Source organism: Abramis brama, assembly GCF_963993115.1.
Source record: "Abramis brama genome assembly, chromosome: 1".
NCBI lineage: Eukaryota > Metazoa > Chordata > Actinopteri > Cypriniformes > Leuciscidae > Abramis > Abramis brama.
The window spans coordinates 23,824,220-23,848,639 of record NC_139963.1 but is presented as its reverse complement, the minus strand read 5'-3'; the positions used below and the strand labels follow the sequence as shown (position 1 = coordinate 23,848,639).

The 24,420-nt window shown below is 35.8% G+C and overlaps 3 protein-coding genes across 8 annotated transcripts in view; 1 reads left to right on the top strand and 2 right to left on the bottom strand.

Annotated features, from left to right (window-relative positions):
- Positions 1–60: 60 nt before the first annotated feature.
- On the top strand, positions 61–8,576 carry LOC311067690 (uncharacterized protein). The gene is made up of 17 exons (XM_084089708.1): positions 61–1,097; positions 1,244–1,333; positions 1,480–1,618; positions 2,175–2,270; positions 2,357–2,740; positions 2,866–2,967; positions 3,042–3,274; positions 3,368–3,546; positions 3,700–3,790; positions 4,319–4,666; positions 4,772–4,889; positions 5,140–5,231; positions 5,327–5,444; positions 5,688–5,792; positions 6,077–6,262; positions 6,879–7,055; positions 7,261–8,576. Exons 2-17 carry the CDS (start codon positions 1,259–1,261, stop codon positions 7,476–7,478), a joined length of 2,661 nt encoding a protein of 886 aa, XP_083945834.1. The 5' UTR covers positions 61–1,097; positions 1,244–1,258; the 3' UTR covers positions 7,479–8,576.
- A 1,203-nt stretch (positions 8,577–9,779) lies between these two features.
- On the bottom strand, positions 9,780–19,436 carry LOC311066311 (uncharacterized protein). 6 transcript variants are annotated; one of them, XM_084087436.1, is made up of 10 exons: positions 17,732–19,436; positions 17,248–17,264; positions 16,918–17,135; positions 16,632–16,800; positions 15,783–16,082; positions 13,092–13,151; positions 12,550–12,609; positions 12,097–12,170; positions 11,918–11,959; positions 9,780–11,731 (listed from the first exon to the last, which is right to left on the bottom strand). In XM_084087436.1, exons 3-10 carry the CDS (start codon positions 17,131–17,133, stop codon positions 11,318–11,320), a joined length of 1,335 nt encoding a protein of 444 aa, XP_083943562.1. In that variant the 5' UTR covers positions 17,134–17,135; positions 17,248–17,264; positions 17,732–19,436; the 3' UTR covers positions 9,780–11,317. The 6 variants fall into 6 exon arrangements, 5 of the variants coding, with proteins under 5 accessions (XP_083943562.1, XP_083943564.1, XP_083943565.1 ...); XM_084087438.1 differs by lacking the exon at positions 17,248–17,264 and having other exon boundaries at positions 9,780–11,721; positions 11,916–11,959; positions 17,728–19,422; XM_084087439.1 differs by lacking the exon at positions 17,732–19,436 and having other exon boundaries at positions 9,780–11,721; positions 11,916–11,959; positions 17,248–17,671.
- A 2,303-nt stretch (positions 19,437–21,739) lies between these two features.
- Positions 21,740–24,420, bottom strand: part of tcap (titin-cap (telethonin)) — a 5,923-nt gene continuing 3,242 nt past the window's right edge. The window contains exon 4 of the mRNA XM_084087424.1: positions 21,740–24,084. Coding sequence (XP_083943550.1) covers positions 23,694–24,084 — 391 coding nt within the window. The 3' untranslated portion in view covers positions 21,740–23,693. The remainder of the gene's footprint in view (positions 24,085–24,420) is intronic.

Below are 24,420 nucleotides of genomic sequence, written 5' to 3'. Positions count from 1 at the left end.
TTAAGAAATACTAACGTTGCTGTAGCCTAACGTTATATTTGTGTGTGTGTGTGTGTGTACTGTGGGGCTTTTTAATCTATGGTGCTGTTAACGTTACCGTGGTCAATAACGTTAATGGAAATTGATATTAATTGGCTAACGTTAATTAATTAATCACAGAAAGCTGCAATGACTGCATATTATGTTATATTAACATTATAAAAAGTTGTTATGGTCGATGGGAAGTAACTTGATGATGATGATGATGATAATATGCGCGAATTTCGATCCTGAAATATCGATAGGCCTAAACGTTACTGATGTTGTATCTATTCTAATCTAAAGGATCTATCCACACATACAAAATATCGATCCTAAGGTGTTTTTTTAAAAACCAGTAATTTTATTTATTTAGCACGAATTTATTTTATTTAGAAAGTATGCATTAAATTGATTAAACGTGACAGTAAAGGCTTTTACATTGTTACACAAATATATATATTTCATGTAAATGCTGTCCTAATAATTATGATGCTGAAAATTCAGCTTTGATCACAGGAATAAATTACATTTTAACATATTCAAATGGAAAACAGATCGCCTGTTTTAAATTGCAATAATATTTTACAATATTTGTTTTTACAAATATTTACTGTATTTTTTATCAAATAAATGCAGCCTTTTATTTTGATTGATCGTTAAAGTTCAAATGGATTGTGTTATGTTCTGTAATTGTTGTTAATAAATCTGTCAGAAGAAAATGTGCAAAAGTTTTACCTATTGGGTACAACAGTGGCAGTCCTTTAAAAATTAACAATGGTTTTACTACTTTATACTACTTTATAATATGACAAATCCATGAAGCCTTGCTGCAAGAGAATTAACTATGTTTTTGTTCCCCTTTGTCCAACAGCTCCTGTTTTTACCCACCATCCTTCCCTGTTACCGCCACCTGTATCTCTTTATAAGAAAACCAACGGCTCTTTTAAGAGCCACTCCTATACTCCTCTTACTACCTCTCTCTCTCACACACTTTCTCTATTTCTAATTCACTCACTCACTCTCTCTCTCTCTCTCTCTCTCTCAATTTCTTTCTTCTAAAGCTTCACTGTCTTGAAGTAAGTATTGTTACTCTATTCTTTATTTTTCTTTCACATTACTCTCTCTCTCACTGTCCAAAACATTTTTAGAAATGTAGTTTTATATAGTCTATACTCTGTCCTCAATTCTTTTTGTCTGACCGTGTTTTTATCTTCCTTTCCAGTATAGTATCTTTGAAATGGCTGCTCAGCAAGACAGAGGGAGAGCAGATGATGCTATTTTCATTGCAGACATGCTTCTTGCTCAAACCAAAGTAAGTGTTTTTTTTTGAGACAGTGATCTTCCAGTATTGGTAATAATACTAAAGAGTGGGAATTGGAGTGCAAAATTTGAATGAACTGCTCAAGAGTTGGCTGTATTTCAGTGTTATCATACTATGCTCACTTTCTGTCATGCAAGGCAAAGGAAGCAACGGGCAAAGCAACATCTGCTAAAGGCAGTAAATTTAATGTCCGATGGGTGGAGAGAGATGCTGAAGGACGTCCACTGCTAAAAAGAAGCAGAAGTGGAGAGACACGAAAACGTGCTTCAGCTACAGGTAATCCATGTCTTCCAGGATTTTTTGTGATTACCCACCCAATCTTTCTTAACTAAATATAACTTGTGCCCATTGTATACAGAATTTAGCTTGCTATTTGTTAGGTAACATAAATATGGTTTTGTGTCACTTTTGAAACATAGACCACCAAACTGTGGGGCTTCCAGTGCACAGCTTTTTCCTTTATTTTTTTCCATGGTAAAACTTAGGATTTCTGTTTCCGGTTTTTAATAATTTTCCTTTGAATACTGTATGTTAAACTGTGCCATCAGAAACACAACATGGTGATGGATGTGTTACTTATGTTATTGACTTCACTGTAATGCTAAGCAATTCCAAAGAAATTAAGTGGAAGTGAAGCAATCAGTGTCAGGTTCAAGCTGCTAACAGTTCAAGATTATGTCCAGATAATGAGGGAAAAAAACTTTTAGAGATTAATGGAATTGTCAGACATGTCAATTAGCCTATTATAGCCTTAAGTCACTAATGAACACTGTATTATATGCTTGTAAGACATGAAAATTGTTATCTCGTTCCTTTCTACCAATCTTTTCAGTTGATTCCGTTGTTGGCAGTGAGGGCACTACTCCTTTTGAGTCATCTGAGGAGGTTCCCACAGTTACCCAATCAAACTGCTCTCAACACTCATTTGGTAAGATGACACCTGACCTTACTGTAATTAAGCAAGTTAGCAATAAGCATGAAAGGAATGATTATTTTCTTATTTCTGTCTTTTAGACAGTGAGATGCAGAAACTGCAGGACATTCTGACCTCAGGAGATGTTCAAGGCACCAGCAAGTGTCCTTCAACATCCACATCATGGTGCTTGCGCCAATCTGTAGCCCAAGATGAGTGGCGGAAAGCAAGGTCCCATCACATCAACTGCTTGCTGTCCTGCAATGTGGCTCCAGAAAATAACTGCAGCCACTGCACATCTCCTGCCGTCATTCGCTGCAGAGACTGCATGCCCCAAGAGTGGCTGTGTATGGATTGTGACATATACGTACACAAAAAACTCACCCTCCATAACAGGGAGTCCTGCATTGAGGGAATTTACAAGCCCATTGAGCCAACAGTGTGCTGTGTACAAAAAGATGGCAAATATACACTGGTCAATCAAGGTAGTGTTCTGAACCTTTTTGGTAAAGTGATTAAAGTTTTATTCTATTTAATTTTTTTACTTTTATTATCTTAATTGGACATATTTTTAATGCTTTCTCACTAATTATTTCACTTCTCTTTTCAGTATGTTTATTGCCTACAGTGAGACCTGTCCAGTTATGTACTTGCGACCCTTCAAACGTCACAGAATCAGCTGGCAGAGCAATCATTTTGGTTTGCATAAATGGTATGAATTATGGTTTATATTTTTATTTATTCTTGTCCCTTTGTGTGTTACAATGTTCTACTTTTTGATTTTAGGTCGGTATGATTTGCACTTGCCAAACTTGCTGTGCAGATTATGTCTGGCACATTGGACACCTGACATGAGCGACCTAATAAGCAGTGGGTATTGGCCGGCATCTGTGAATGCTGACACGCTGTTTTCGGTAGATGTCTTCAGTTCATTTGAAGAAATGAAAACTGTTGCACCAGGATTATCGAGACAAGGTTTTTTGCGGATGTTGGAGAGGAGGACCTGTCTCTTTGGAAGGGTAAGATCAGTGTAGATCAAAGTTGCCTCAAGTAGAGATGAGAGAATATTAGTGTAGCTATTTCATTTTACTCTTTACTAATCAAATGTACAGGCTGGGAAAATACATGGAGACGTATTCCAAAGAAGCTTCATGGAATACACATTCTGCCAGTACGAGTGTGAAAAAATGGCCAGTGTAGAGCACTTCACCTGCCCGGCATGTACACCCAACATGCTTGCTCTTTGTGCAGATGGCAACAGAAAAGTGTACCGATTTCGGCAGTCAAAAGGGTTAGTTGTTTTACACTTGTAGTTGTTTTACTTCATGTAAAATTATTAGGGCTGTGAAAAGATTAATCGCGATTAATCTTTTCACAGCCCTAAAAATTATCAGAACATATAATGTCTGACACTGAACATATATTTTTTTCTTATTCTATCAAGGTCAGAGGAACCCTATTTTGATGGCACCTTCATTGCCAAGGACACTGATGTACACCATTTTGTTGACGAGATCAGGAGTAAAATGAAAAGTGTTAGTAAAATATGTAGTTTTTTGCACCTTTGATTTATATCCAAAATTTGCAATGTATGATTGTTGTTTTATTAAATAGATAATGTATCCCTAGTTGGTGTAAGCTTATATAATACACTTAGTTTGTTACTAGCACTTTGAGCATGATGCACTCTTTCAAGCAATCTTGTGTTGAGGTTTAAATTAGATATGGTAGGTGTGGTGGCATCCAAAGTGGCTAGTTTAGTCATTAATTATGTAATAGCAGATCTCTGCAAGAGATAGTGACTATGCATGCAGTTTGTCATGCGACTATCTCTGTCATGCGACTATACTAGTGACTATCTCTGCAGTTTGTAGAGTAGAGAAAGTAGAAGATGCATTTTCTGAAGCTCCTCTTTAGTAGTAGTTTGAAAGTAAACCTTTATTGTCACCGATCATTATAAAGATGCCAGTTGGTGTGATGTAACCTGACTCATCCTGATGGATGAAGTAACTAGTTAGAAAAAATAGCAACTTTCAGTTTTAACCAGAATTATTGTGTCGCAGACTGCCGGCAAAGGGATCTGTGGAGCCAGTCAGTGGTCTGCTGCACGTGAAACGGCCAGAAGAGCAAGTAAACTGGATGAAGAGGGCCTTGAGGTGGTTGTTTGCAGACATGGAGTGCTACTCAAGGCTCTTAACATGTACAGGGGGGAAATATTTGCTTATCCGCTGTACCTGCAGAAGGAGCTCCAAGCAGCCACAAACGGACAGTTCTATTGCACAGATATTGCTTGCAAGTATTGGCCTTACCTTGAGAAGTTGGCAGTCTCCATGTTGGAACTCAGACCTTTACTGCAGATGAGACCATTCCTTTCTGTCATGCATGCCAAGGCTCATTCAACCAAGTGTGAGGTACTGCATATTCTTTATCTTACCATTAAAAAAAATAAATAATAATAATTACTTATATAATACACTGTATATGACTATAATTTAAGTGCCATGCTGATTTGTAAGATAATCTGGAGTGGCAAAAATCAGGAAGGTGCTGGCACAACTGCAGGGGAGGAGGTCGAAATGGTCAACAGCTACCTGTCTCGTTGTGCCCTCACAACCAAGTACATGACAAAATCTGGTAATTATTGCTGATTTATATTATTTTAGGAAACCTGTCTTTTTATTCTAACTGTCTAATACTTCGTACTGAGATTACAAATATTATATAACATAGCAAATATACAGCTGTAAATATTCTAATATAGTACATTAATAAAACTGCATTACATCTCTCTTAAATTAAAAATAAATTGTCAATGCGTGGATGAACTGCAATACCATGAGCATTAATGGTTCTTTCCTCCATCACATCATTCTGTTGTTTAAAGCCAGGAATGACATGCTAACTGTCCATGCTATTGGGTGGAACCGACGGAAGTGGGAAGGCCTTCATCTTGCACTATCCAGCAGATACATCAAGGTATTATGTTATGTCTGAGTTATGTATACTAAGCCTTTCATGACTTTCCTCACTTTTTAAGATTGGAAAGTCAAAAATCTTTTTTTTTACACCAGACTTTGAAAAAGGCTGAGGCTGAGTCTCAGAAACTGGAGGATTTGAGCAGTGAACTGGGGTGTCCTGAGAACATCGTGCATCAGTGGGTACATGATGTCAGACAATGGGCTACTGATGGTACAGTATTTTATGGACATTCTTCTAAGTAGTTTACTAATACTGCAATTGTATAAGTGAGAATCTTTGCCATGCATAAGGATTAAGTAAGGGGGCGTTGTCCTGTTTTTGTTTGCTATAAACTTGTGGGCTTGTAAACTCCTTTGACACTGTTAACAGTGATGTGATTTGGGGCTCTAAATGAACTTGAACTTGAACTTGAAAGACATCATAATAAAATTGTATTATTGTTGTTGCTTTAAGATTCTGTAGGTACCAGATGTGATGACCAACATAACCTTCAGAAATCAATTGAACAAATGTTTCTTGGTGTTCATCAAAAAAAAGCCAGCCTTTATAATCACACTGGTATGTTGAAAACTCATCTAATATTTGTGTCTTTTTTATTACTTGCAGATGTCTTATGTGGATTGTTTTTGTATTATAGTGTTTTTAGGTCCTTAATTTTAAAATGTCTTCTTTTTAATTTTACAGATATTAGGCCTATTATTATGCCTTTTAAGTCATTTGATTTTTTTTTTTCATTTTGATGTATTAATTCTTAAGTCAGTTATAAGTATTTCATGTAACTTTCTGATATCTGTATACATATGCTTGTGCATCATGTTTTCTGTGTTTTTAAAAAAATTTAGACAGCAACAAAATTCGACACTTGCGTCGAAGAAAATTGTGGGAAGAGAAGAGAAAACTCCTGCAAACAATCAAGCTCTACAATGAGCAGGTGCCAGATGAGGAACGCATCGTTGAGGAGAAGGTGGAGAGCGGTTTCTCCGTGGGGGGAGACAGTCTAATATGGCCGTGGGAAGTGCACAGCAGTGGTAAGTAGCAATTTCTCTCTAAGTGTGTGTGTGTGTGTGTGTGTCTGTGAGTTTGTTTTCATGACAACTGAGGACATTTTTATGATAACACACTTGCAAATGAGGACACTCGGGAAAATAGGTGATATATGAGGACATTTTGGGTGTCCTCATTTTTCAAATGGCTTTAAAAACATACTAAGCAGTGTTTTTTTTTAATGTAAAAATGCAGAATGTTTCCTGTGATGGGTAGGTTTAGGGATAGGGGCAGTGTAAGGGGATAGAATATACAGTTTGTACAGTATAAAAACCATTACGCCTATGGAATGTCCTCACAAATCACATAAACATGGCTGTGTGTGTGTGTCTGTGTGTGTGTCTGTGTGTGTGTCTGTGTGTGTGTGTGTGTGTGTGTGTGTGTCTGTCTGTGTGTGTCTGTCTGTGTGATTAAGCAAACTAATGATATGTTGAATATGCTACTGTAAACATATGCCATGTTTTATCTGATTAAATTTCTATTTCATTTTTGCACTCTGCACCAGTATATGGGATGTTCATACACTACTTGGGTTTTGCCTGCTGTTTAGACTGTACAGGTCAAATTTGTATTGAAGGGATGTTATTTGTGTGACTTCAGAATCCAGCAACATCCTCACCAAGAAGAAGATTTTTGATGTGTTCATGTCAAAAGTGCGGCTTCAAGAGGAAAAGATCATTGTGATGAGGGAGATGAGACAGCACTGCACCTATCTCAGAGAGCTGGCTAGAAACATTAGGACAATGATATCAGAAATGTCTTCTTGCAGAAACAGTGGTAAGAAGCTAACTTTTATTACATTCTTGCTGTAATGCTTTTGTGGATCCTATAACCTCACTCATTTTGAGATCCTCAAGTGTTACATTATGGATTCCTTGTGGCTGGATCTAAATGGTTTGTAGTTCTTTAGTAAAGTCAGTTAATGAATAGCTCAACAACAATGGAAGTATTGTCATACCTCGCTTTTAATTTTTCCTTCTAGGCAGTTTAAGTGAAGAGGGTCATCGCGGGCTCTTGTGTCTTCTTCAGAAAAGGCTTGCAGATGTAGAGGAGAAGTTCCAAGTCGTATGCTCAAGTTACAGCCTGGCTTTAGGACCAAATGCTGCTTCTCTGCTGGAGGATGGGCCCGAGGAGATACCAGAGGACCATGAAGAAGTTGATTTTGAGAGTTCAGATGACAGTGATTTTGAAGCAGTGTAAATGAGTGCTTCTTAAAGGGATACTCCACTTTTTTTGGAAATAGGCTCATTTTACAAAAATTAATTTTTGTTAAAAATTAATCTATGCTAAGCTAAACATAGATCATTGAATCGGACAAGACCATTAGCATCTCTTAGTACACGATGTAACTACAGAAGGGTCAAGTTTTAAATAGGAAAAATATCGAAACTCTTTGGTCATTTTTTTGAGAGAGATGCTAATGGTCCTGTCTGATTCAATGATCTATGCTAAGCTATGCTAAAAGTGGTACCGCCAGACCCGGAGTTCGGCTGAATGGATTCGAAAACGGTAAAACTCAACTGTTTAACTCTGGGGGAGTTGTAAAATGAGCCTATTTCCAAAAAAAGTGGAGTATCCCTTTAACTGGTCGGATGCATTTAGACTGCATGTCAATTATGACTGGACTGCAGGTGTGTTTCAAGAAAAACAAAAAACTTTTTGAAGTGTAATGAATGTCTAATACAGTGCTTTTATTTTGGGCTATTGTTACCTCAGTTCACAAACAGCAGGTCGGTTTTTAAATTTCACCTCCGATGTTACATGGACTATTTCTACTGTCAACTGTGGTGCTAGAGCTTGCGAATGACTCCAGCCTCTTACAATGGTGACTTCCCCAAGCTTTGCCCATCTCATCTTGTCAACATAATGACCTTTACTGTACAAAAATGTTACACTTAAATTGATGTAATAGTTTGATTGTTTTATTCACAGTGATAAAAAATAAATAATAATAATACTTTTGGAATGAACCATTTACTGTACATGTCACTACATTAAATACTTTCCAGAAATGACTGATCAATACCCATAGTAGTATTTCCTGTTGTTATTGCTGCTGATCTTGCCAACAAAAGAAACTAATTTGCCATGGCATTACTTCAGGTAACTATAAAACGATGTTGTACATGGATGCAAACTAGTTCATGCTGAGCTGTTGTTTTGATTTTTTAAAAATAAGATGTTAAATTACTGATTTTTCATTTTTATCTTAACATTGTATGCCAGTTGTACACAGGGTATATTACACAGGGTGTGTAATCGCACAAAATAAAATTTTCACATGCTAATTGTCAAGTAGGCATACAGTTATGTGTTGTATTAATTAATTAGTAAATTATAGCCATAAATAAGATAAGTTATTCATTATCCTGCTGCATAACTTCACTCTGGATACAAGAATTAACACTAGACAACATGTAAATATCAGCTTACAATTATAGGCTATTTGCTTTAATTCATGTCTACCATTTTTTACTCGCATATATTTATGTATGAATGTCCTTGTGGTCTTTGTATCACATATCACTTTGTTCTTTACATGGGAGAAAAAAAAAAGTGCTATGTAAATAGTGTTATTTTTTATCATTATTTTCTGTATAAAAACATTAGTTTAAAATATTTAACCTTAAGAAAACGAATAGAATAGGTTCATTGGAGACTCTACAATTGCTCTAGGTGTGAATGGGAGTGTGAGTGGTTGTGTGATGGACTGGCGACCAGTCCAGAGTGTAGCCTACCCTGCCTCTCCAAAATGTCAACGAAAACGCCCCTAGCATCTAGTGCCTGGATTTCAACATGAAAACACAAATTTTAATAAAGGATGACATATTTTTAAATTATTTGTTGGCAATATCAGTTCATATTTCTTTCCCTAACACTTTTTTTTTTACTTCCGTTTCTGTGGTCAGGCTACGCGCCTGCGCAATCACGGTTACCTTAGCAACTAGTATGAATCTCCCAAACAAGCAATTTTAGCCAATAATAATAACCTTAAGAAGATGTTTTTTTGTCTGAATTAATACAACACGTATTATGCTTTTGCAGTAGCATGTCTGTTAGGAATTTACTTTATACTATAGTTCTTTTTGAAACCCTACTTACTTACAACCCTAGTTTGCCAACCAGAAGAACTACATATTTAACGGGTGGTCTATCACGTTGTAATCTGCTGCAACAGGGAATTGTAGTTCTGTTTTGTAAATTACTAAAACATGTAAATGGATGTCTGGAGTATAAAACTGAGAGTGCACTCATGGGTATGGGTTGATGTGAAACACAGTAGTTTGGTCAAAATTTTAAATTATAAATAATAACTAGGTGAGATTCAATTTTTACAATTTTTGGTGATGTCCCCTATTGGTGATCGCACCAAACGGTAGCCCTCATGATGGAAGAGTTCAAGAGCTTTATATAACAGTTGGTTTCATCATTGTAGCCCATTCAGTTGCTGAATTATAAGACTCACAACATGCATCAATGGCAAAGTTCAGAGGTCAATATTTCAAAGCAGGAGCCAGCTACAGCCTTCAGATTGCAATGCTGTTACTCGGCTGATCAAGACCTTTCCAGTGATGTGTTTGGTTTAATCATATGACAAAATAAAAAATTTCACTCTGCCCACTCAGCCCTTGTGTCATGCATGCATTTCAAAGGCACATGAAGTGGTCTAATGTATAAATGTTAATTAAAATATATTTGTTGGACACAGTAGGCAAATTCATTAATGAAATGTTTATTTTGACTTATTTGAATCACAGATGTCACTGTGGGCCTCTTGGAACGTTTCTTTTTCACAAACCCTAACCTGATAAAAAAGTGTTTCAGAGTGATCTGATTCAATATGAATTAAAATACAGAGGTGAGTTACATTAAAAATCATTATAGATATCCAGTGTCCATCCTCCCATTCCATACTTTTATAGTTCATAATTAAGTGTTTTTATGCTGTGGTCATATGGCTAAGTGGCTACATAGACAATCGTCATCTAATTTACCGTACATATGTCATTATTACACTTCCCATATCTCCAAGAGCAATACAGTAATTAGATTTACTAATTACTTTTGTGTTACTTTGAAATCTCACTCCAGCCTATACCACAAGCAGAGCAAGATACCAAATCATGAGGTCTGATTCAGGGTCAGTTTTACAAAAAAAAAAAAAAAAAAAATTAAACCTGGTCCTTGACCAAAAGACACCTCAGCTCTCATGATATCTTTCAAAAGTCCAGTGCTCAAGTAACTGAAGTAAAGATAATTTGATTACAATAGTAATTGTAATGTAATTGCTAAGAAGATTATAAATATATTCCTGTACATTACCTTGTTAATGAAAGACATCTGTTTGCAGTAATCTATACACTGTTGGTAATAACAGTGCCATCTGAAGAGGAAGGGGAATCCAGGGACAGCTCCATCCAGGACAAAGTAAAATCACAAACTGTATGTCATAATGACACAACACATATGTACAATGCTTTATGAGGTCACCGGCACACTTTTAAAACCATTTTTATTGAACAAAACTTCACAATGTGTTTGGTAGGACAACAGTTCACATTATTTTTAATTATGGTACGATTAATCAACACATTATGTAATGTAGTTTTACATATATTTAAAACATTTTTTTGTTATTTCCCAAATTTGTCAATCTTTATGCAAAAAAGCTTTGTATAGTTGTATAACAGGTTGCCATTTAGAATCATGGTGCTGTATGCAAAGGCATTTCCATTGTTTGACAGATGAAATGTGTAGGCAAAATATGTGATCAAATAATTAGTGTGGATGATTGATATGTTTCAATAGCCCAACACTGACAGGACATCATGTATTATTCATAGGAGAGACAGTATGGTTTCTATATAGAGAAAAGTTAAGGACCAAAAGCTACGAATGTTTATTTTTTTTATTTTTTTTTTATAAAACTATTCTCTGAATAAATTCCCATATATATTTTATGTTGTCTTGGATGCTCATATAATGAAGTGTACAATTCAATAAATAGTGTATCTGAAAATAAAGAACCAATTAATTCCTCAATGTTTTATTGATGAAAGCACAGTAAACAACGACAAATCATAACTAAAGCCACTCAAAACTGAAAATAATTGGAGTGCAAAACATGAAAGTATTAATACCCAATACAAAGTGCAAAATGAAATACACCCGAAAGAGGCAATGAAAGGGTCCAGTCGCAAGAAGCGTTTATATTCACAACAGTAAAAAAGAAAGAAAGAAAGAAAGAAAGAAAGAAAGAAAGAAAGAAAGAAAGAAAGAAAGAAAGAAAGAAAGAAAGAAAGAAAGAAAGAAAGACAAACTATTGCAAAAAACAAAACAAACAAAAAAAACCTAACAGTGCTCCAGCACCTTCTTGGGCACCTGATGGGAGCACTAACAAGTGTCCATATCCGCCACCCACTCCAATGGCCACTTCTTTCCACTGTAACACAATAAGGAAATATGCAATTAGATGTTTTGGTTCTGCAGATGAACTGTAGACACAAAGACACACATTAAGACCCCTGTAGCCGTTTTCCAATAGCTGTGTTTTAGTGGGGTTACCTAACATATGTCAATAGTTTGTGCATGTTAAAATTAATTGGCTATGTGTTACCCATGAGAAGTCGTACTTACCAGAGTTTGCATGGCTCCCACTCCACTTGCTTCCATTTTTGGCCCTAAAAATAGTGAGACTTTTTCAGTTTCAAATATTTGCTATGTTTAGCAGTTATACCAATCACCAATAATTTTTCAAGACCATTACACCAATAAAAGAACATTATGTAACCTGTATAGTGTTTTAGTGGTATTTAACCTTGATAACTCTGTATCTGGCAACCCTCTTCACAGGGTAATAATCCTGGCTCCCTGTCACTGTATGTGGGCATTCTGAAAGGAAAAAAAATATTTTTGCAAGGATTTGAATCTAACAAAGAGCTGTAGAATATGATGTGAAGGCCAGGACATCTCTGCAGCAGCACAATATTTAATTCAAAACGGTATTTTAACACAAATTTTGCCTTTAACAAATATTGCACCTCCTATGATTTGAAAATTGCAGTAGGCCATATTGCGATTTCAGTAAGATTTTGATTAGTTGTTCAAGCCCTACTGTTAAATAAACAAATGAACATATGCATTTGGACATTGGCCAAACCTAATAGGCCACAGCCACTTACAAATGCAAATACAGCCTTCATGAAGACTCACAACAATTAATATCAATCCCAATGTATGGATTTACACACAGTACTGTACATCAACACACCTTTCCTTTTATTTGGCCGCACAGTAGCGGGAGCAGGGCAGCCTCCTTCCACACCTTCATCTGTTAAATACAGAGAAACATTTAAAATATGTAAAAAAAATAAAAATATTTTTTTTTAAATGTGCAAAATGTTGCATCCATGTCAACCAGTTTATAATGAAGACTGGGCTTTATTTGTCAAAATGTTTTTCTAAGGTGAGAGAGAGACCTTTAGAAAGTGCTTTAAAAAGTGCTCTTTAGACAGACCCATTTCGAATAATACAACCAGGTTTCCTACACATTTCAAAATTCCAGACTTTATTGTAGGTTTTTCAGAACATATTAGAGATCTGAGTACAAATATCTAGATGTTTATTATGTACATGAATGGTTTTAAAATCCAAATATTAACATGTATTTTACTTTCTGACTATGTATGCTATTATGTTGCCAGATAATTGCAATAAGACTGTAGCTAGATACTGCAGCTCATACTCATCAATTTTGTGGCATTCAGTCCACACTCCTATACAGAAAGCTGGACAAGCAGTACATCAACACACCTTTCCTTTTATTTGGCCGCACAGTAGTGGGAGCAGGGCAGCCTCCTTCCACAACTTCATCTGTTAAACACAGGGAAACATTTAAAATATGTAAAAAAAATATTTAAGCACAGTTTATAATGAAGACTTGGCTTTATTTGTCAAAATGTCTTTCCATGAACAACTAAAACTTTGTTTCAGGAATTGAAGGCAGCACACAGTGAGCACTTGATACATAAATTATGCATTATGGGTGAATTATTCCTTTAAGGATAACCAGGTTCTGCCATTAGCAGGCTAAAGCCGCTGAAGGACTTGTACAATCAGTTTGGAATAATGTCATCACAGTGAAGTAATCACAGCTGAAAATAGCCTATCATTCCACAACTTTATAACCTTGAATAGACAAGTTGATCTTGCAAATCAATTTCCATCAAAGTGTCTATGGGAATTAGGGTTGCACGAAATTGACAAAATGTGATATTGGAATATTGATCATGAATATTGTGATAACGATATTAATTTAGACATTCTTCAACATATGTAAAAACACAAAAGTTGATTGGCCCCATTGCTGATATTTTTCGCCTCCAATTTCCATTTTTTCATTGTCTCCCAGAGCCACACTCATCATGTGGTGTTCTATAGGGTATCCCAGCTAGCAGGGAACGTTCTCAGAAGAGTTTATCTGATCCACACTCAAAGGGTTAAAGTGTTAAAATATGAGTGTTAAATGAACACTGAAGAGTGTTAAAATTAATGAGATAATTAAGTTATTAATTGTGTGATGATTAGCCTAAGTATTATTGAAGACACCTGATGTTAACAAGCAGAATCACCAAAGGAGAAAATCTAATTTTAAGTCACCATTATGGTGGTCCGTGTTAGCTTTAGTTGGGCTCTTGACCCTTAAACTATTGACTTTAAATTTTGTCTGGCTGTTGTAACCAAGTTATATCAGTCAGATGAACAAAGAGAAAAGGTGATCAGGTGGTGTTGGTTATGTTTTGACATAATCATCAATTGACCTGAATCACTAAACTCATTTACATTTCATTTCATTTACATTTCATTTACATTCTTGGTGCCACCAATCAAAACCCATTCATGGCTCCCACCATGCATTGCAGTATGAATAAATTATGATCTGGATTGTCTTATTTATTTTGTTTGCCACCATTGTTGAGATTCATACACTCAATCTTGATGTATGTTTGTGCCTAAAAAAATATATATATATATATTTTTTTTTTTAAATCAAAACAACTTTTAAGAAATACTTCGGATTATATTGAACATTCTGGATCTCATTTTTTAGAATCACAGTGATGCTGTAATCAACAATATAAATCTATGTCAGAGATTAGACTCTAAATGAGTTTTGTGATTCAGGTCAAGTGATGATTATGTCAAAACATAACCAACAACATCTGATCACTTTTTCTCTTTGTTCATCTGCCAGTTATAACGTGTAAGAGTGTCCTTACACCAGCCAAACAAAATTTTAAGTGAAAAATGTAAGGGTCAAGAGCCCAACTAAAACAAACACTATTCTCCATAATGGTGACTTAAAAATAGTGATTTTCTCCTTCAGTGATTCTGCTTGTTAACATCAGGTGTCTTCAATAATGCTCAATCATCACTCAATTCATCACTTAATTATCTCATTAACTTTTTATCACTGGAGTTTTTGCTTTGTACGTTTTAGGAGAACATTCTGGGAACCAAAATAAAACTACCCGCTGAAAACATTATTAGAACTTCATGGTAATGTTCTCAGAACGTTTTTAGAACAAAACATTTCTAGCTGGGATGTTCGCGTAGTGGACCTGTGTGGACCAATTGGGCTTTAAATCGAATCCATGGACGCCTCTCTCCACAAAATAAACAAAATATTGCATACTTTCTGCAACATTTTCCTATGATATTGCACAAGGAGATATTGCAATAACGATAGTAATTCAATATATTGTGGACCATGAATAGGAAAACACCAAAACACCCAAACAATGTCCTAAATATGGGCAAACACAGGCATTATTGAAGTAATGAAGTAATGACAACAGCAGCAGTTCATGGAATTTGAGAGGTTCTAATCATATAATCGTTTTAAAATGTATATACTGTACAGTGGTGGCCAAAATCATTAGAACGGTTAGATTTTTTAATGTTTTAAAAGAAGACTTCCGGTCTCCAAGGCTCCAAGGATTTATTTGATTCAAAATACAGCAAATACAGTAATATTGTGAAATATTTTTACAATTTAAAAGAACTGTTCTCTATTTGATTACATTTTTAAACGTAATTTATTCCTGTGATCAAAGCTGCATTTTCAGCATCATTACTCCAGTCTTCAGTGTCACATGATCCTTCAGAAATCATTCTAATATGATGATTTGATGCTCAATAAACACTCATATATATATATATATTTTTTTTTCCGATTTATCCAAAGCAACTTACAGTGCACTTACAGGGACAATCCCTCTGGAGCCCCTGGAGTAAAGTGCCTTCACTGCCTTGCTCACGGACACACTGTGTAATTTATTATTATTATCAATGTTGAAAACAGTTGTGTAATTTTTTTTTAGGATTATAATAATAATAAATGTTTCTGGACTCTGAATTTGTTTAGTTTCACATTACACAAAGTAAGAGAATGGTTTTGTGGGGCTTACAACTTATTTTCAATACAATTTCAATTTTGCTTACCTTTTTCAAGAGAAACTGGGGAGGCTTCTGAAGGTTCTTCTGGGGAGTGGGGTCTTTTCCCCAGGTTCTGGGATAGCTGTGGTTGTACTGAGGGTGCTAAAAGGGACACTGACTGTCCAATTGGGGACTTCGGTGGTTCAATAAGTGCTGCTGGGGGTCCCATTAGAGCTGTTGGGGGATTAAGCAGGGCCACTGTTTCCTGTTGATCTGGTGTGACCATTGGTGGTCCTGCTGGGGGTTCAACTGGGGCTGCTGATGAAGGTTCATTAAGTTGTTCTGCAGCAACTTGTGTGGTCCAGCCTACATTGTAGAAGTACAGAATTATTAAACATTGATCAACCTTTTTCACAAATTTACGTCATTTTATAGAACAAACATCTAATCGATTAATTTAAGGGAAAAAAAACGACAGTAGAAATAATCGTTGGTTGCAGCCGTAGTAGCAAAAAGAGATGTGTATAGACCTAACAAGTGCTGTTCTACCAAACTACTTCTACCAAGCAGTATTGATTTAATAGGTGAATGTTCTTAAGACATGTGATGGATGTTTGAGTTAGTCTGGTGGTTGACCAATTGTGCCATTTTTTTCTACTGGAATTTTGTAATTAAAATTATAGCATGGCTAATTACCTTGTCTTCCAATTCAATGTCATAGTTCTTTATAAACAAACAAATAATAAAATATAGGCTATCGTGAAGTTACTCTGCTAGGACCAGTTTTAATTGTAAGCGAAAACCATCAATGATAATCTGAATGATCTATTAGTCAAGAGAAGGCAACCACAGCCTTACCTGTGACAGCATCAAATACAGGACATTTAAAAAAATAAAATAACAGAATATTCTTACCTTGAATAACAATATCATACAGGCCCTTAATTCTTTCGAGGCATGTATGTGATGTCACATTCAGCTGACAGCGGGGTGCCAAAACCTCAGACACCCAAGCATTCGGCTTTTTTCCAGGCTTAGACAAAAGTAAAACCCCCCTTAAACCCAGTGCCTGCAATTTTTCAAGCTAAAAATACAAAGACACATACATACAAAGTAACATGTATTATTTGAAAATATATATAGCAACATTTGGAAAATAACCTGCGTAACCTGTATAAAAACAATGAAAGCAATCGCATACCAACAACACAGCTTCATCCTGGATATGAGAGGTGGTCCGATTTTTTTTCTGCATATCCACCCAGCTCTCCCTCTTCTGATCAAATTTTTTTAGTTTTTTTTTTAGCCTCAGCTTATGTGGCTGTTCTTCCTTGCATGTGTTGCAAGTTTTGCAGGCCACATTCATTTCTGTATGGCAAACCATACAATTTCTCCTTGTTGACCCTTGGCCTGGCATTTCTATCATAGATAAAGAGAGAGAGTGACAAAGACACAAAAAGATTTTGAGAAGTACTTCTTTCAAACAAACAAAGCAGGACGAGATTTAAATAATAAAAAAATCAATACTTACTTGAAGACACCAGGCTTCTGGAAGAGAGGAAGACAATGTGACAATGTTATTAATGACAGCTTGTTATAGGACTGCATAAAATATGAGAAAGAGATAGTGAGATTGCACACCACAGAACAGAAAGTACACTGGATACTGCAAAATTTGGTATTGATCCGATACCAAGTAAATAAAGGGTTCAATAACGCTGATACCAATACTTTTTACTTTTAAAAGCATGCACTTTGGGTTGATATATGAGGTGAATACATTTTCATGACCTCTAAAATAATTTGTGATTTGAGCACTCACTGCACCTGTAATTAGTCGTGTGTATGGTTACCGTAGTAAAACCATTGTTAATTTTTTTAAAGGGCTGCCAGTGTTGTTGTACCCCAATAGGTAAAACTTTTGCAAATTAAAAACTACATTTTTAAAAATGTTTTGGAAAGTGAGAGAGAGAGTAATGTGAAAGAAAAATAAAGAATAGGGTAACAATACTTACTTGAAGACAGTGAAGCTTTAGGAGAAAGAAATTGAGAGAGAGAGAGAGAGAGAGAGAGAGAGAGAGAGAGAGAGAGAGAGAGAGTGAGTGAGTGAGTGAGTGAATTAGAAATAGAGAGAGTGTGTGAGAGAGAGAGGTAGTAAGAGGAGTATTAGGAGTGGCTCTTAAAAGAGCCGTTGGTTTTCTTATAAAGAGATACAGGTGGCGGTAACAGGGAAGGATGGTGGGTAAAAACAGGAGCTGTTGGACAAAGGGGAACAAAAACATAGTTAATTCTCTTGCAGCAAGGCTTCATGGATTTGTCATATTATAGACGCAGAACTGTAACAAAATAAAGAAGATAACTGTGATTCTGTTATTGCACAATGCATATTTAGCATGTAAACTGCATTCATGAACAGAAGCAGTGTGTCGTGATATATGAGATGGTGAATGCATCATTAATATGCTAATTATGAATACATTTTCACGACCTCTAAAATAATTTGTGATTTGTGCTCTTGATGCACCTGTAATTAGTCGTGTGTGTATGGTTACCGTAGTAAAACCATTGTTAATTTTTAAAGGACTGCCACTGTTGTACCCAATAGGTAAAATTTTGCACATTTTCTTCTGACAGATTTATTAACAACAATTACAGAACATAACACAATCCATTTGAACTTTAACGATCAATCAAAATAAATTTAATTGCACAAACTAGCATAATTATAGAAAATGTTACATGTTACTTTTCAAAAGTTTGGGGTCGGTAAGATGTTTAATGTTGAAAGAAGTCTAATCTGCTTACCAAGGCTGCATTTATTTGATAAAAAATACAGTAAATATTTGTAAAAACAAATATTGTAAAATATTATTGCAATTTAAAACAGGCGATCTGTTTTCCATTTGAATATGTTAAAATGTAATTTATTCCTGTGATCAAAGCTGAATTTTCAGCATCATAATTATTAGGACAGCATTTACATGAAATATATATATTTGTGTAACAATGTAAAAGCCTTTACTGTCACGTTTAATCAATTTAATGCATACTTTCTAAATAAAATAAATTCGTGCTAAATAAATAAAATTACTGGTTTTTAAAAAAACACCTTAGGATCGATATTTTGTATGTGTGGATAGATCCTTTAGATTAGAATAGATACAACATCAGTAACGTTTAGGCCTATCGATATTTCAGGATCGAAATTCGCGCATATTATCATCATCATCATCATCAAGTTACTTCCCATCGACCATAACAACTTTTTATAATGTTAATATAACATAATATGCAGTCATTGCAGCTTTCTGTGATTAATTAATTAACGTTAGCCAATTAATATCAATTTCCATTAACGTTATTGACCACGGTAACGTTAACAGCACCATAGATTAAAAAGCCCCACAGTACACACACACACACACACACAAATATAACGTTAGGCTACAGCAACGTTAGTATTTCTTAAATTACAGAACCATAATAAAAATGTATGGCTTTGACCGACCTGACGCGGGAATTTTGGAGAATGCAATATATCGCTTCTCTCTTTGCTCCGTGGGGAGTTGTTGGCATTGTGGAAATCATCGCCCCCTACCGATACTCAACCGATACTCAACCTTCATTCATGCGTGTCATTTTCACGCCTAGAGGAGGCAAAGCGTGACATTGACACGCATCCGCTTGTGGACCAGCGTGTGTATTACACGCTTTAGCGTGATACCGGGTTGGATAATGAAGTATGACCATACTGTGATATCATTGTGTTAAACTCACATTCTGTTTAGTGTGAGTTCACTGTGATCTAAAATTTCTCTAATATTGGTCAGTTATATCACAAACATTGTGTAGAACATATTTTACACCCATCAACAAAGTATTTAAAAAATTCAGTTTCCTTGTTCTTGTTTTGTATTCTTTTCAGCCTGGTGTTGGCACTTGACACTTTAATATTTTTATTTGACGGATGCATTCAGATTCTGGTGATTTGTAAAAGACTGCCTTTATTGTTTTGTTTCAGCAAACAATCCAGGTCTGTTTTGAAATGCACATTTAATCTAATCTCCAACTGTCAGTAAAAATATTCTCATTCTCAGAAAGAGACTGCAAAACACATTGATAAAGGATTAGCTGATTAAAGGAGAAATTATTGGGGTTGCGCTGTGTATCTAAATACTGGCACACACATATTACACAATGTGACCAGTTTAAAGAGGTTGCTGTGCAATACAAGACCAGCAGCTGTGAAGAAATACCTACTCTTACCACAAGAGGGTGTGTGTGTGTGTGTGTGTGTGTGTGTGTGTGTGTGTGTGTGTGTTTATCTCTCAAATCCACAAGGGGTTTTGTTGTTGGTGAATATGATTTAACGAAGTTCAACATGTTCCTGGATCAACATCCAGGAACATATTATTTCAATCAACCAATCACATTTGAGGCAGGCCTACAAGTTTACAGTTTATGTGAAGTTTAGGCTTACAACCAGGGTTAGGTTCATCAGTGTTATTCACCTATCATTTCCATCTGATTTTAGGGATAACTTATGGATAGGGTTAGGTTTAGATGTTGATCCAGGAACATGTCTTACTTGGCAAAATCACAGCGACTGGGGTTTAAACTGCCAGTCATGTATTATTAGTCTTGTGTGTATGTTAGAAGAATCTGTGTGTTTTGTAATTTGTGGTCTTTTCTCTTTTACTTACATAAATTGTGCACTGTCATCACTTGTGACACGCTCTACAGACACACTCTTAACATTTTGTAGTGTTTGGTGTGGATTACAGGCTGTGTGTGTCTGTACAGCCTGTTGCTGTGATGATTGATGTGTCTTTATCAGATTTGCCCTCTTATGCAATATAATTCTTCCACACCACTCCTATTAAGCACACAGTCTCCTAGTTGTATTAAGCACGGGGAACATTTATTTAAAGGAACAGACGTCACGTTGTTTGTTATGATCTCACAAACACTTGAAAAGAAAGGAAAATATGTTTTAAATTGTGCACTCTTGGATTGTACAAATACATTTTACATTTTACATGGGGATCCTGAAAGCTTCGTAACAGCACTCACTCTCTAAACAAGTGTTTATCTCTCTGTGTGTGTTGCCATGCAATGACTCACAACACAAATTGGTTATGCGGGTTATCTGAGAGCTCAAGCACATTAATGATACTGGCACATAATGGTAAAGATACTTCATACCAATAAGCTTCCAGGAGACAGACGGGGGTCGAAATAAGATCAGCTGACAACCCACCCAACCAAAACAGCACATGGACAGACATGCTCTTCAAGCTGGTGATTAGATAGGATGAACAGTGATGCTCCAATCAAATCTGTGTCTCCTAGAATCATGAGATAAAGACTTATATAGACTTGGGCAAACTAATGTTGATAATTTAGTTCATTATAGAGCTTGAAAGGCATTCATGGACGGATTATGGCTGTACGAGGCCCCGAAGCATCAGCCTCTTTCCAGCAAGAAGCTAAAAACAGTTGTTGCAAACTGTACATTGCACAACGGGAACGGCAAAATTGGCAATTTCTAATTTGAATTTTGAATTTCTCATAATTGCAACTTTGTTCCTCAAAAAAAAAAAAAAAAAAAAAACCTTTCAGAACTTTCGCATCTTAATTCCAGTTGTATATTTTGCATACATTTCAAATTAATTTAGGTCTACAATATCATATCATACTATCATACAAAACCATCTCACAATCATTGTAATATCCAAATAATCAGACATAAACCTGAGTTTCCAAAGCTGGAATGAGGGGAAGAGTGTGGTGACATTTGCAGCAGCTGAAAAAACGGACAAGAGAAAGAACGAGAACATGCAGGATTAAAGGATCAGTGAAGGGGCGCAGAAGCCCCCAGTCTTCACCACCAGCACCTCTCCTCCCTCTCATTCTGTTTGTCTCTCGTCCTTTGGCTCTGTTGGTTTAACTAAAAATATCTAACAGTCGTCAGTGTGACAAAAGCGCAAGTGGAGACAAATGATCACGATTATGACTGGAATAAAAGGATATATTTTAATTAGAGTGAGGTAGAGAAATCAGAAAGAGAAATGAAGCGATAGATGGAAAAAAACAGAGAGATAGAAGCATTCAAACAAGACAGTGTCCTCTTGGCGATTACATTCTTGGCACTAATTCACTGAATGCATTCTGGGAGATGAACCAGACAGCATGTACCATAGTCACAGCACCACTTCACCCTTCTGTTCTTTCTGAAGCACTCCGTACAGAGCTCAGTTACTAATAAATGCTTATAATGTCATTCCATATAGACTAGATTTGATTTTCATCTATAAAACAATCTTATTTATTGCATTAGTAAATTATTCTCTTTTTTTTTTTTCTAAAGCAGAAAATACCTTTTAAAACACACCAGGATTTGAAAATGTAGTATTAACGTTTTCACTGTGAAATCAATGAAGACTAGGTCATTTTCTGTCATAACATATTACTGTAAAAAACAAAAACAAGCAGATTTATAATGATGGAATACCTGTAACCCGTAGCTGACCCTTGCCTGACTGCCTCTTTACATTCCATTCCATCCCTCCTCTTTGCATTTCCCATCCCACAACACGTCCCTGGGAGAACTGCTAATATTAATAATAATTTCAAAACATATACGATTATAAACAGGCACGTGCACAGTTACACTCACACACCGCTTGGACTTGTTTTTCAGTTTGCAGTGTTTCCCTTAGTTTGTTGTCATGGTTTTTAATTGATTTGTCATTTAGTTCTACACATCGTTATCACTAGCATTTAAGTTCTTTCTGTTTCTTTTTAGTTTGTCATCATTCACTACCCTCCTCCTCATTCATTTCATAAAGTTAGACATCAACCTTCTAGTATTCCTCAATTAATTCTTTATAAACAATAACAATATTTTTTTTATAAAATGATAAAAGACTGCCTGTTTTCCCATTAATTTTTTGTAAACATTGTATAGGGTTGCTAACGACCCCAGGTGTGTAACAGTGTTATATTTTTCTGCACAACAATAATTTAATCCTTTTTTTTAACTAAATAAGTGCAATGTCTGATACATAATGATGACGTGACATTTCACTCATAGTTACTGCAGGCAGAAACAAAAGAATAGGAAATATCATCAGCAAAACATGAAATGGCTCAGCAGTTTACTGCAGAACTACTGAACACAATCAAATATTAGCGTTATTGTCACTTGGTGGATCTGGTGAAGAAGCTGTCAGCGATCAATATATTGATTTTGAAGATGTTGAAAATGATAGTTTTGAGAATATGTTTAAGATCGCGAATATGAGCCAGATGCTGAATGTACTGGGAATGTACTGGGAAATGAGCTCCGACGAGGACAGTGATGATGGTATAAAACATCTACTCAAACTGAACCCTTCCAAGCTCCAAAAGGTAACAATAACAATTCCTCACTAATTGTATTCAAAGACAAAATAAAACTTTTGATTTTATCCCAATAAAATTTTATTGAAGTGATTATCAATAATTCCAACAACAAATACCATCTGTCAATAAAGTGCAATTCTTATTTATCAAATAACTGAGTTTTAATAAAAATAAACTTTTTTCTCTTTTACTAAACATTACATTTTTGCATGACCAACCCTGACGGCATGCAGCAAACATCAACATGAGCTCAAGAATGAACCTGTGTCCATTTAATTAATGGCAACCCAAAAAAGTGCTGTTTTGATTGTATTCTCAATACAAAACAAGCAAATACTATTTACAACTCAAATTTCCATACAAAACCATTATGCTTGTCGTCAAGATCATTATCAGATCATCATGTTCTTTATCCCATCCTGAACATCATTTCATCATTTGAGGTTTCACTCACTGAACGTTCTGTTTGACTATCCCTAAAAACCTGTTTCTACATGCTCAATCCTTCTGTCTCATCCTGCATTTAATAAAGTCCATAAAGTCTTTAACTCATATTTGTCTTCCTGCTTTTCAGCCCCTCTGGGCCTCCTGGGACATGGATCGGCCCAGGGCTCTGGGTGCTTTGGCAAACTCCATTCGCATGGGTTTAACGGGCGGCAGGTCCCTGGTGATCTGTTCCACTGGTCTCTTGTCTGGACAGGCTCCGTCGGGAACCCGGGCAGGAGGGAGATCTTCCAGGGTGTGTGGGGCTCCCCGGCTCAGGCGGACGCCCAGTTCTGCAGGCTTGAAGATGGGCAAGGGCAGAGTGTTCCTGTAGGGTAAGAGCTGGTGCTCCCTTACACCTGTGTCCACAGTGCCCACTCTGAACACACCCGATGGACAGGCTTGATTGAGAGGACGGACCTGCCAATAACGGGACAGAGTCTCTCGGCGAGAGTCGTCCGACATCAGCATTGACTGGCTGTAGAGAGAGAAAAATTGAGAATTATGAATGAAAGGGGAGATCTGACATTTAATGTGTGTTCAAAATTATTTTATGAATGCACTGGAAATAATAATTTTGTTAATGTGTATTTTCATTAAAAATATGTAAAGAGGCATAAGATATTAAGGCTTGTTTTTAGAGAATGTTTCTTGATTTAAGTTTATTTATTTTTCAATTTTGAGTAATTTTTTTTTTCCACCTGTTTGCTTTAAACAGGAAAAACATATTTGCCAAGTCTTAATATTTTATTTTAGTCTTAATTTTGCTGCTCAAGTAAATTAAATATCATTATTATAGTTTTTTTTTTTTTTA